The sequence below is a fragment of the Leptonotus elevatus genome, chromosome 7, assembly GCF_054856555.1.
Source record: "Leptonotus elevatus isolate MCC_2025b chromosome 7, RoL_Lele_1.0, whole genome shotgun sequence".
Classification (NCBI taxonomy): Eukaryota; Metazoa; Chordata; class Actinopteri; order Syngnathiformes; family Syngnathidae; genus Leptonotus; species Leptonotus elevatus.
Window position 1 is genome coordinate 16087011 of NC_141245.1, and position 13991 is coordinate 16101001.

The 13991-nt window shown below is 39.1% G+C and overlaps 2 protein-coding genes across 5 annotated transcripts in view; both read right to left on the bottom strand.

The window, feature by feature from the left end:
• Positions 1 to 8236, bottom strand: part of arhgef12a (Rho guanine nucleotide exchange factor (GEF) 12a) — a 37638-nt gene extending 29402 nt beyond the window's left edge. For 2 of the 3 annotated variants that reach the window (XM_086080232.1, XM_086080230.1), the window contains exon 1: positions 7040 to 8235. In XM_086080232.1, the coding sequence (XP_085936358.1) occupies positions 7040 to 7071 (32 nt within the window). In that variant the 5' untranslated portion in view covers positions 7072 to 8235. Of the gene's footprint in view, positions 1 to 7039 lie in introns of all 3 variants that reach the window. The other variant, XM_086080231.1, reaches the window with a different exon arrangement.
• A 762-nt stretch (positions 8237 to 8998) lies between these two features.
• Positions 8999 to 13728, bottom strand: tlcd5a (TLC domain containing 5a). 2 transcript variants are annotated; one of them, XM_086080235.1, is made up of 3 exons: positions 13434 to 13728; positions 12417 to 12614; positions 8999 to 11419 (listed from the first exon to the last, which is right to left on the bottom strand). In XM_086080235.1, the coding sequence occupies exons 2-3, from the start codon at positions 12604 to 12606 to the stop codon at positions 10893 to 10895; spliced, it is 717 nt and encodes a 238-aa protein (XP_085936361.1). In that variant the 5' UTR covers positions 12607 to 12614; positions 13434 to 13728; the 3' UTR covers positions 8999 to 10892. The 2 variants fall into 2 exon arrangements, with proteins under 2 accessions (XP_085936361.1, XP_085936359.1); XM_086080233.1 differs by lacking the exon at positions 13434 to 13728 and having other exon boundaries at positions 12417 to 12648.
• Positions 13729 to 13991: the final 263 nt, after the last annotated feature.

Genomic DNA, 13991 nt, shown 5'->3' on the forward strand with positions numbered 1-13991 from the left:
GTACTGAACTGCCCTGTTCTGCAAAGTGAAAGCCAACCACAGAGGTTTCAGATGTTTCCGTCCTCCAAACACACCTGATTCATACAATCAGCTCATCAGCAAGCTCTGCAGAAACCTGATCACGATCCTAAATTTTAGGATCAGGTGTGTTGGAGGACAGAAACATCTCAAACCTGCAAGACTCCATCCCTCGATGACCAGGATTGGGGAAGCCTGACGTAAAGTAATGTGAAAATAATTCCACTAATGTTGCAAGAATTCCAAGCACTAATCGCTTCAAAAATAATAATTTGGTGTGCACGGGGGTCAGGAAAGTGGCTAAATTGGATAGATAGATGGATGACTCTATATTTGTAAACTTGCCCCTCTCTTGTTCCCAGCGATCTTGTTAGCGCAACAGGGCACTTAGGCAAAGACATGCTTTGAACTACGGAAGCTGCCACTACTTCATTGTTAAAACGTAATATTCGTCCAGTCTTGTCATACCAATATTGAACTGGACACACAACAGGGTTAGAATTATCAGGCATATCGTACTGAAAATGGGGTGGAGGGGCCACTGGACCAATGACAGATTCTTGCAGGACATCTGCATACAGTATGTAATTTCCCCCGAGAAGTAGCCCAGGGAATCCAGGTCTTGACTATCAAATGTCACCAAAACCCATTGAAATCCGTTTCAAATCTGTGTAGAAGGATTCCTTGCTGAAAATGTTCCATTCTGAGACGGACTCCAGTCCTAACATTTTAGAAAAGCACATATTATTGAATCTGAGACTGTGGTGTGGTGGATGCTAAAAACGGACTGGAAAGGAGTCCCAACGTGAAACCATAAATCACAGTCATTCAGTGCAGCGCAGCACAGCACAGCATTGAAACGACCAAATTTTACTCCACTGAGCCAAAATGAAGCACACGCGCGTATACTGAGAATTAGAACCTATGCTGTACACAAAACAACTTTTGTTATATTTATTATACTTTACAAAACCATCTTCTTTTTCCAGCTCAATTCCAAATTATGCTAAATGACACTGGCCTCATTTACGGTGACAAAACACTTTCATTCCTTGTCCTCCTTTTCTCTGTTGTAATGATTTTGTCTTTTAGTGGAGTGAGAGTAATGTGTGGCCCTCAAGCTCCCTTGGCCTGGCTAGAGGGGCAGGACTGTAGACAGTGTCCACAAGCATCAGAATCATAATGCTATGGGATAGACCCCCCCCCCCCCGGCACATAAAAGCACCCCCTGAAAGCATTTAAGTCTCCTTTGCAATATTCCTCAATTTTTGTGCAACTTTTATGGAGAAAAATGAGTCAAAATAGAGAAATGTATGTTTCTAAAACATTTAAAAAAAAGCAAATCAATAGCATGGCATCAAATACTTTCAGGTGCAGAGTAAGCATAACAATGTAATACCTCCAGAGTGCCCTTGAATGAAACGCTACCATAGCAGAAAGATACCTACCTAAATTGAGTTTGCGTTTATTACAACCATAAAATGCAATTATAAAACGATGCAGTGAATTTGACAGGTCTGGTATTTAGCAGAATATATAAAAGGGCATGACGTGCTGGCATATACTCCCCATGCTATATATATTACTGACCCGGGATGCGCAGTATATGCGCTGCTACAACAACAACAAAAAAAAATTAAATTAAATTTCTCAATTTAGCTGTGTGGCCTGATAACAAATGTCCCGAATGCTATATATATTACTGACCCGGGATGCGCAGTATATGCGCTGCTACAAAAAAAATAAAAAATTAATTAAATTAAATTTCTCAATTTATCTGTGTGGCCTGATAACAAATGTCCCGAATGGAAAAACAAATCAAATCAAATCAAATGGATGTCAAACAGTTGTGCGGAGAAGATCAAGTGATAGAACAGCTACTTCTAAAGCAGTGGTTCTTAACCTGGGTTTGATCAAACCCCAAGAGTTTGTGAGTCAGTCTCAGAGGTTTGATGGAGGTCAAGACACACACCCGACTCAAATGATTCATGATGATACGCCCTGCTTAGCCATCATTGGTTGCAGGTGATCATAATACATTGCTTGGCCTATCTGTGCTGCAGGGAATTTGGTGCGCTCAGTTGTCGACTTGTGGCTGTTTTGATGGTACATCGTGTGATTTCTTTATTATAGTAATCCCTTTATGCTATGATAAGCAAAAAAAAAAAAAAGTGGTTGGATGAGTATGTAAAATATGAATTCACATATATAACGGAACACATGGTGTTCCACAGGGTTCAATTCAGAGGCCTCTGTTGATTTCATTGCATATACTGCCCCCGTGTTTCATCTGAAGTAACATTGGTGTTTTGTTTTAAGTGCTCTATAAAGCAGCTGAGTTGAATGAGGCTACCCTCCCTGTTCATTTTGTTCACCAGTACAACCTATACATATGACTTAAATTTAAAAATAGACAGGGAAACAAACCTTTATCAATTGTTTGTGCATGTATAGTACCGTGATTAAAATAAAAAAGTAAAAAAATAAATAAGCAAGCCCTCGAGCCGTGTCTTCCCAAGCCACTCTTATAATACAACGATTCAAGCAGGCATGTTACGAATTTTTGGGCCTCGGAGGTTGTCTATCAACTGCGTGCCATGATTCTGGTTATCCCTTCTTCATCCAGCATTTGCTGTCTTAGCTTTGATTAGTTGCATGTAAACTATGTGATCTTAGTATTCGGATGTTTGGCCAGACAACACAGAAAAATGCACTACAACAATAATAAATAATAAAAATATGAAAATAGACAATATTTAGGAAGGCCGGAGAGACAAATGAACCACGAGTCAGCATGCTGACATCCCAACCAATGAGTACTCACAGTGCTTATTTTTAAATTGTCACAAGTAGGCTGAATGTATTATGTGTGTAGTCATAACAAGCAAACAGTTGAGAACAGCTCCGGTTCTATTATTTGAGAAATACACACAGATCATCAATATTACCACGTCTATCAAAATGCCCTTGCCCACATATTTAGTATCTGACCTACATCCAAGAACCTATGAGGAGTATATAGACTAAAGCTAGCCTGCTCTCACTGAATGCTATTGTTTACTTTTAGTGATGTCACCAGCACCACTTTTCCGGGAGGGCCTCAGGGCAGGCGGGTGGCGGGGTGGGGTGGGTAAAAAAAGTGTGGAGATCAGCAAAACTTTGTGACAAAGAACTAGTGGCTCACAAAACTGACCCACAGGCTGGCGGTCTATCCCCGATTGATGTTATACTCCCAGCATGGCCAGCACAGCGAAAACAAAATGCAAAACATATCACATGCGCCGGGCCACAACCAACCTTAATTTCAGACTGATTAAATATTCAAACAATTTGAACACAACAGAAAAACAGAGTGGAGAAAACACTACACATCCATTACAGATGTCAGTTTACCTTTAGCTCACGCTGCATAAATAAGCCAGTAGTCTGCTTAAACCCTGCTTTGCATTTATTTGTTTGGGAAGAACTTTGCTTCATTCTCATCTGCAACTATTTTGACATCAAAATGCTCTCTTGCTTTAGGAGGGTTAGGGTTGGATCCTGTTCCTAACAAATATGCGCCCATCAACACTCCTAGCATTGAGTATTGTGTATAGAGTAATAAAAAATACAAGGGGAGAATAATGCACCGTTTGCAAACAAAGCAAACATTTTTATGTCAAAATAGAGGGGGGAAACCCCATCTGTAAACAAATTTGTACCAGAGATCATATGTAAATTTAACAGGTTCATGTTCAGCAGCTACTTTCTGCTATTTCGACTGTTGTTTTCATCAGGGTTTGTAATAATAGGTTATAAAGATGTTCACGGTCACCTCATTTCTTGTTTGCAACAAGTAAAAAAAAACTGTGAACATCTTTGCAACCTTTTACGAACCCTGACTAAAACCCCAAATTCGCTACGTCCGTGAGCATTCGCCGCCGCTTAGTGATATACTAGCTTTAGAGACAGGCACTTCTGACTGAGAAAATCTTTTTTTAGTTCCATGCTATAAGGGAAATGCTAATATCACATTCCCTCAACTCCTGTACTGTAGTCAACATCTTGCATATGCATTATTGGCCCGCTTTTTCCATTATTATTGTTTTCATTGTGGAGACAAACTACATTGCATTTTCTGTGTAAAATGAATGAATAAAGTATCTCATTATCTATTCATATAATGGGTAGTGCAGTGATGTAATAGTTTTGCTCCGTAGGTGAGTGTCCCCAAATTTAAACGACACAGCACTGGCTTGGTCACTGATTGGTTGTTTGTTTGAACAAGCATCTCTGTCCAGGGTGCTCAGTACACTATGGCTATGTCAACAATGAGTCATAAATAAGAAATGGAAAAAGCACAGGATGGGCAGTCTTGAATCCTTTCTTAGATTGATTTTGGGTCATTCTTTGCTATTGGAGAGTTTTCAGTGTGACCACTTTTGAAGGATCATGAGTGACATTTAAGTGTCAGAAACATGTATTGATAAAGCTCAGGCACTTGAAGAACAATATTTAGAATTTAAATTATGTAATAGAATTTTAACATAATTAGGGTAATACACGATTTTAAGGAGACAGTGTGACTTTGGAAGCAATTATTTCAATTTATATCATACATACAGGAAGCAAACAACCAATGGGTGAAACGCAGGTCAATCCGTGTTTGTACTGCAATCAAAGGTTCTGCTGTACTTTCCACACAAACCTTCTTATTGCAATGTTCCAAAACACATGTTCTTAACACGTTAATCATCGTAGCAACTGTGCTCCAGTAGGTTCATTATGGCCACATAGTGTTGTGGTAGCGCAACTAAAAAAACACACACACACACACACACACACACAACGAAAGTGGGTGCTAACCACTGCTGTCATCGTTGCAAATGGGGGATGGGTGTCAAGTATAATGGGGCTTTAAACCCTTGCCTGTATCCTCACCATGACGCTACAACTGGAGCTTGCTTCTGTCCTGAACTAAGCAAGCACATTCCAGGGTGTTGGCCTACTTTCCTCACAGGTATGTGGGATTCAGGTAGGAAGGCCGGTCACAACGCAACAGAGAAAACCTTTTTTAGAGTAGGAAACCGCGCAGGAATTACTTCATGTAATGACTCTCGAGCATCCCAATGGATTAAACAGGGGAAAAAAACACTTAACAGGCGGATTTATTTACTGTTGACCCAATGAACGCGACGGTGGCGTCCAAGCTCTCGACTGATTCCTCCAATAAGATGATTACGAGGTTCCGTTTAAATCCAAAGATCGTTTTAATGTGTGCAGAAGAAGGTAAGCGTTAAAGGCTTAGAGGTAATCGTGGCGTTACCGAGCCAGGCGGAGTCTCTTTTAGGACAAGTAGTACTTTGCCGGGAGAGAACTCCATTACCCGTGCTAACATCAGCAGTGTTTCCATCAAAATCGGATGTAGCTCCTTGGTAATTAGATTGCATGACACAGTTATTAGTCAGCATGTTGCCACAATGGAGTCATTTACTTGGGAGCACATACGTCTTATCAGTGAGCAACATTGGACAAATCAAAGCGTCTCCAAAAATGGCTACACTTTCTTCGCTTGCTGAAATCAACAACAGAAGAACGTTGCAAGGTGTCAGCACATCTGACTAGACTTCATTTAAGCCAGCATCACATTCATGCATCGATTATGGTGGTGAGTAGTGACTAAGTACAGTACCACGCCTGTCAGAGAGCAGTAGCCAAGTGGAATGGAGATCAGAAGTGTTCTTTTTGTTCTCCATCCGTCTATTTTCTTAATCGGTTATATAAGTGATGCTTAATGCTGTTAACTCTTGACTTGACTAGGGCTGCAGCTATCAAATATTGTTAGGTTCAAGTGTTCCGAACGATTAGCCAAGTTATTAATCGAGTAATGGAGGGGGAAATGAATTTAGGGCTACAGTTGGCTATTTTTTTTTTTAATAGATTAATCTGTCAATTATTTTGTTGATCAATCAACAAATCTGATTAACAAGTTTCAATTTCCATCCCCTCCTTCAAAAACAGATTGCGTTACTGGTTTGGTCCGTAACATGTTGAGAAAATAGGCAAAAATCTTGATCATTGTTTTCCAAAGTAAAAGTAAATGACTTACTTTGAATCAACAAAAATATAGACAGCTATCACGGAGGACAACAAAAATCAAACAATATTTATTGTTTCAAAGCTACAATTGTTAGAATTAGACAATTCTTTTATTTAAAAAGGTATCGAAAATATGAATCGATTGTGAAAATAATGTTTGAGTAGTCGTTGCACCACTAATTGCTTTTGCTATATTAAACACAATAACATTCATGTGACATGCAGGTTATTTTTGTCCACTTGGGGGTTGCTATCCTCATGCTTGACTGTAATATATGTGACTTTCATTGTGTATGGCTTTAAAATGAGTCACCTTGCAGAGAAAAAAATCATCCATGCAAAGCTTCAAGGCAGATTCCAATTGGACCTTTTAAAAAATATATAAAAAAATAATATCTCATTATTCAATTACTCGTCACAACCGTACTCGGGTTAGGCAGGCACAGACTAGTTAGCTCACATACATGTACAACATATCCTATCTTCAAGGTAATATATGGGTTTGCTTTTTTTATTTTGGGTGGTGATGCAACAAAGAAGGTTAGCACTGACGGCAAAGAGGACACGTGTTAATAACAACAATAGAATTGCATATAGAAATGATTCCAACTTGACAGTAGCAGAGTGACAAAAACGGTATGTGTCTCTCACCTGGTTCCTCAGTACAAAATGAGCAATGAAACAATAATCTCCCTAAAATTGGCTTTGTTTAGTATTAATGTGAAGCCTTAATTAACCTTTTATTTGTTGTTGTTTTTTATTTGTATGACAGTGTTAGCATGTACCTGACAATTTCAAACACTGCCTGTGTTGTGTACAGATAATAACGACGTGAGGACTGTGCAACTGTCGCCAAGTTATCTCAATGAAATCCTAACAAATCGGAGCGCTTCCGCTTTACATTATAACAGAATGTAAACGCATAATCGGTGATATACTGTACCTGTCAGTGAAGCTGGACTGTGTGTCACTCATTGGGCTTCCGGTTCTAGATTTGCAGGGAATTATATCCGATTAACATTTTCCAGAGTGTGATGAGGCGACTTGGTGGAGCGTCCTTCTCTGGCATTCGTGACAATTTGCCTTTAAAAAAAATCTTAAAATAAATATAAAAAAAAGAAAGATGCAAGCAGAGATGCAGATGGCAAATATCCTCAATGTATGGAGGGGGTCAGAGCAAGATGGATTAAAATGGTGCAGAGAGACCCTAAAAATGAATCAGGGCCTGGGTAAAGAGATTATATCCTTCCCCTCGGTGATAAATAACACTGCTGGCCCCAGTTGCATACGGTGAACCCTCGTATTCACATCCCAGTTTTCGGATAATCCAACTTTACGGACACCGTGGCAATGCAGTCCGCTTGGCACCACCCCTGCTCGGCCTCGAAGAGGGACGTTTCGTCCCTTGGAGATCCCAGATTCCTCCAGTCGGCACTTTGCGGTTCGGTATCTCCTGCCCAATTCGATACCGTAATGTTTAAAACAAACGAGCAAACTAAAAAATATATATAGACTTTATACGCTTGGTTGTGCGGCAATCTTCAAAGGAAAGGAGAGTTTAGTCTTTGTAGCTTCCAGCTAACAAAACAGATGAGCTCAATTGGGAGAAGAAAAAAAACTTTGCGTCGTGTGCTCTTGTTTCCACTGCAAACCAAACAAAGTCCGGATCCCAAAGAGTGGAAAAAATACTGCATAGGTGTCCAGTAGTATTTTCCTGCGTCCACGTCTTTCGAAAAAGTCCCTTCGAAAGGCAAAAAGAGAAACCGAGCGAATGTGTGTGTTAGCACCGCTCGACGCTCCTTGACTCCATGTTTCCAGAACGGAGTCACTCAGCACAATTCCCGTGGATGGAAAAGCAGGCTAGGCTAGGTGGCCAGGCTAACGGGACAGAAAGTAGCAAGCAGTCTGCCGCCAGCGACTAGCCGTCAACAACAACAAAACAACCCGAAGGGGCGTTAAAACTTTCAGGGACGCTCGCGACTTTTTCTTCCAATGCTCGGCGTCATTTGTACGAGAATAAAAAACTTGAGGGAATGTAAGGGGGGAAATGCCAATGTGTGCCGGTAGCAACGCCCTAGCCTGTTAGCATGCTAGCCGCCGCGATTCCTAACTTCCACCAACCACTTCCGTCGGGAGATGGGAAAACTCCAACAGCATCCTGCCTGGCTTTCGAAATGCATTTTGAAAAACGAAACAAATGCGAATAAAGTTAACAACAATAATTGCAACGCCATTTTATTTGTTCATTACATCACATACGTGGTACACTACATATAAACGCTAAGACTTTATAAAAATCCTATTACATTTAAATAAATATTAAACTCAACTCATTACTATTTACTTTAAAAATGCAAATTTCAACGACTTATTCACCACCAGTCAACGTCAGTTAGGTATACCTGGTCAAATGTCAACCAAAGGCCGTTTTATTTTATTTATTTTTCATTAAATTTATACTGTTGCTGATGAGTGTATTGTTGCTTTTTGGGTGTCTCTTATTATGTCTTACAATTGAAAGGTAACCATACTGGGGGTTGGCTGCAAAAGAGAAAGCAGCACCATATAAACCTGAATAATTATTATTATTAAGGTTATTGAATTATTTGTATCTCAGAACAATGAGCATTATACAATTTAATTTCCAATATGTAATCAGAATGTATTTTTCTATTATTAAACACTATGTGGAGTTTCCTCACGTAGCCAAAAGCGTCATAGAAACGTTGCATTTTGTATAAAGAACAAAAACAATGCACTACTGTTTTGTGGGATCCATGTCACTTGTCACATCATTATGCTGACCTGTAGCACCATCTGGTGGACACAAGACACTTCCACCACCTAGGAAATGCTGAGCAATAAACTGCAGAAATGAACAAAAACACACATTTACACTTGATTCATGTAAACAAGATACTAGTTTCGGCGTTCATTTAGGGAATTTCCTCACTGGTGCTGTGGGATTTACAGTAGGGAATCAAAAATGATAACACAGTCCTAAATGTAAGGCACACAGCAGTTTTACTTTTTTGCTTTCTTCTTATATTAACAATGCTGCTGCTCACCTGGCATTTGGTAACGTGGCAGCAAAGTAAAACAGACTTGTGCTGAAAGCAATGGAATGAAATGTTACTTCACCAATAAAAATGCACTAAAATTAGGTATAAAACAACAGGTTTACTGTACATTCACTAGACACTTTAAGTACACTCATCAGTCTGTATCACAATAAATATCTTTCATATGATTTTACCAAATAAACACGTCATTGCATCAGATAATAAACAGAGCAAGAGGATACAACAAAACTTCAAACTTGGGCAAAAGCTAGCCTGAGACAAATGACTTGCAACAAAATAAACAAGTTAAAATTGTTAAATATTTCTCCCTGAGTAAGGCTTCAACATATGGTCACAGTTTGTTATATACAAAAAAAACAACGTTTTTTGATAATGACTCACTCACATGGATTGAAATGATTACAAATTGTAAACAAACAGTGCCTACTTTTTTTTTTACACTGTAACTAAGAGCAAGCTTATTTTGTGTTTATTTTAATGTACAGTGGAAGCTTCAAAGTTAAACTTAACAATTTACTTTTGCTGAGTTCCAAGTTACTCTAATGTAAACCACCACCAATCCATTTTCTTTAGCTCTTTTCCTCATTAGGATCACAGGTGAGCTGTAGTCTGCCGCAGCTGACTATATTAGGACGGAGGCCAGAGCTGAGTTTCAAACCTCCGGCCTCTCGAATACAAACATTTTCCCCCATTAACTCATTCACTGCCATTGACGGCTATAGACGTCAAAAATTCATTTGAACTATTTATATTAGTTTAAAAAAAATCTACTTTTGTTAACAAGAGTATGAAAACCTATATATTTTTTTATTGTACATTTAGAACAGATGTAAAATTTGTGATGAATTGTGAGTTAACTAGTAAAGTCATGCGATTAATTACGATTAAAAAATTTAATCGCCTGACGCCCCCAATTTTTAATAATCGTTTATTTTTATTTTATTTTTTAAATAATTGTAATTATTTTTTTGTTATTTTTCAATAATCTTTTTTTAAGAAAAGATTATTAAAAACTAGGAGTATCATGCAATTACAATTTTTAATCGTAATTAATCACATTACTTCACTCACGATTAATCACAAATTTTATGTGTTCTAAATGTACAATAAAAAAAATCTAGGTTTTCATACTCTTGTTAACAAAAGTGGAGACAAAATGTTAAACTAATAGAAATAGTTCAAATGAATTTTTGACGTCTATAGCCGTCAATGGCAGTGAATGAGTTAATTACAATCAAGCTCTTTCACGTCAAAACATTCTAATGTTCCAAAACTGTCCATAATAAAAGCAAAGTAAACGCAATACCGGAACTAGCAACAATGTTACAAAATATGTTACAGTACACAGTAATACCATAAGAAAACGTGAACGTTTTTGAAATTCTCTGAGATTTTAGTTGAACTCCAAAGTTTGGGCTTTCACTGAACATTATTATATGTTGGCAATAATGACTCACACAAAAAATGGTGGCCATCATTCAGTATGATGCACACACAAAAACAGTGGCTGCCTTGCTGTAACTAAGCGCAACATCTGTTAGTGCTTTGGTTTCCAGCCACATAAACCACCTCTGCGCTGTTTTGCCTGCGCCTTTAGCACAACATCCAAACAAAAATGTTCAGTCTGAATAACTGCGTAAAGCTTTTTTTTCTTTTTTCTTTTTTTGCTCCCACAAGTACATTTTCATCTGATTACATAAAAGTTGTCAGCATTCAGTCCGTCTTTCCTCCGTGACCATTCGCGGCTTCTTCCCGTTCCCTCTGCTGCTCGTGCCAACTCTTGCACTTGCGGACGGCGAAGCGAACAATGTCCACCATGAATACCCAGGATAGCGCGTACATGGCCACGCCCCCGCACTTGATGAAGAATCTGGGCCTGGGCGAGATCAGCTCACAGTAGAGCATTGTGCCTCCCACGAAGATCCGCATCAGCACGAAGAGCAGCACGAACAGCGCGTCCACAGTGTGCGCCAGGGGCGTGCCGTAGCGGCCCGTCTGCTTGAGGAACCAGCGCGCCTGCAGCAGCGGGTTGGTGATCTCGCTGCCGAAGAGGACGGCGCAGCCCTCGATGCCGGACTCGCCCAGCCAGAGAGTGAGCAGGATTCCCAGGATGCTCATGGTGTGGTGGGCCAGCATGACGGCTCCCTCGGTGCGGAAGTAGACGCACCAGGCCATGTCAAAGACAAAGTAGCCCAGGCTCAGCAACATGGCACTTATCTGCAGAGGTGTGTTCTTTGTACCTTACACGCAAACACGTTGACACATTTGTAGTTTACATACATCCATTATCTACATAGAAGTTAAATAAAAATTGGATCGAATTCAATGTTTAAGCTAAGAATGCTAAAGTGTTACTTAAAACATTTTTTCCACATGTCTTAAAGTCAAGACACAGGGGGAGAATATTAGTTATAAAAATGCAATGTTGCATCACTTTTTTTTCCAGTTATTAAAAGATATATTTTTCACCCCAGACAAATCCCTTCTTAACATACTGTGAAATTGCATTTACAGTATATTTGGCTGTCACTTTTTTCCCCATGTTTTCTGATTTTAAATAGAATTTTGTTGTTGCAAAAATGTATGTATCAATAAAATGCAGGGGAGAAATGTGTATATATACTGTAAACATTTGATAAAAGTATTTTGTTGCTGCTATGTGAAAAACACTTATGTCAATTTTTGTCTTTTTTTATTTTATTTTTTGGGGGGATGAAACTGAATAGACATCCCAAAAATGTAAAAAAAAAAAAAAAGGGGACATACATAGTTTTCACATAGCAACGACGATTTGTATATTTATATAATTTTCACAATTCTAACAGCACTCTGATAGAAACCATAAATACACTGCATGACTGATGACCGTTTGACTCGGGAATATTTTATTTCTACCGCCATTAATTTTTTCTATTATTTTTTTTTAGTAAAAAGATCAAATGGCAACCAGGGTCAAGGAATAAGTTCAACATTGACAGGCCCACTGTAGTATTTGAGTAAAGGTGGAGTTTTCTTTTTAGATTGTGCAGGTGTTTCCAACAAGTATCAGATTCTCTATCAATGGTTTGGGTATATTTACAATCTTCAAAAAACGAAAAAATTAACTTTTTAAAAAACGATTTAAACCTATTATGCTCCAGTATTCTAAGATTGGTCATAATGGTATTTTTGAAGTGGTTCTTGGTGAAAAAAGTTTGAGAATCATTGAGAATCACTCCTCTATGATATAACTCCTACCTGGATAAGTAAAGGGCCAAGGTCCATCCACGTATCCAATGTAGGCCGTGATGCAGACAGCCAGGATGCCGTGCAGCAGGGTGACGAGGCGACAGTTCCACTCAGAGCTACGCCGGCCGTTGGCGTGACACAGGGCAAAGTAAAGAGATGCCCAGGCGGCGATGCTCAGGAAGGCCCCGAGCACGACCATGTTCTCCTCTGAAGACAACAACAGCATCCCGCTGAATGAGATCGCTTACAGTAGAAGCACTGTGATGTTCCATCTACAACAATTAGCCTTTGCTTGTGCAAGAATAGCACTACAGTTGACCCCTTGAGGGTCTGGTGGGGTGAGGGGGACGTTCCTGTGGCTGTGACGTTTGTACCATGCAGCTGGACGGGCCAGCCCTTACTCCATGGGCGGGGAAGCCTCTCCTTGCACAATGCAAAACTAGATGAGAGATGACTGGGTCTTAGACATTTGCTTCTTAAGCAAGTCATGTCAACAAATTTGGAAATGTCTGTTCTTGGCAGAATTCAAAGTAACTATTAATTACGGTTGCAAAAGGGGAATTTCAAAGTTGGAAACTTTCAAAGGTAATTAAAGTAAATTGCTGGGAATTAACGGGAATATAAGTTGACAAAATTGAAGGCTTTTAATGTGTAGCCTGGCCTTCTCATCGTGGTCATATTATAGTTTTGAAGATTGTTTTGTGATCCAAAGACTAGTTGCTGATACGACATCAAGACTCGTGCATGTAGAATATTGGTGCATTCGTTGTAGTGCTACTGTATGGGAAACTGTACCCAAACATTTGATTTGTAGTGAACCTATAAAATAAATAATTAAATAACAAAGCAGATAATGAACTGTCATTGCTTATCATACCCAAAAGACGAGCTGTTTAATTTGTACTACGGGCGTTAAAGCAACACAATGAATGGGATGCTGACTTGTTAGCCGGAGCAAGCTTACATGCTAACAAACAGCGTCCCCAATTACACGCGTACTATTACCACAAGGGAAAAGAATATTACCTTAATGGCGCACATGTGGATGGCGTCACTTTACATGTTTCAATTATTTAAAAATAAAAATGTTAGCTTGGGATCGCTGCTAACTGTTGTTCTCCATCTGCTCTCCATCATCAACAGCTGACTTCATGCCTCGTTCCCCAACCTCGCGTTGTTGGACGCTCACCAGGTAAACGATTCCTTTAGCAAGTAAGCGTATTATTTGTTATCTTTAATTACATTATAACTCTCACCATTTCGCGTTTGTTAAGCAATTATACAACACGATTGTCTTGCTGCACTTCAGCCTACTACTGTACAATGGATGGATTTTTTTGTCCGACAGCGACACACCAAGGTCAGGCAGAGGCATTACAGATGGATTATGTCTCAAAATAAAACGAGGTGGACAGCTAAATACAGTACTTTCTTAATCTGATGAGGGGGAAATTATAGCTGTATTATACTGAATAAATGTCATGGGATTTATCATTCTATTTTAAATGAAAAATGAAAAATAATGCATATACTGTACATACAAAATATTATATATATATATATATATATATATATATATATATA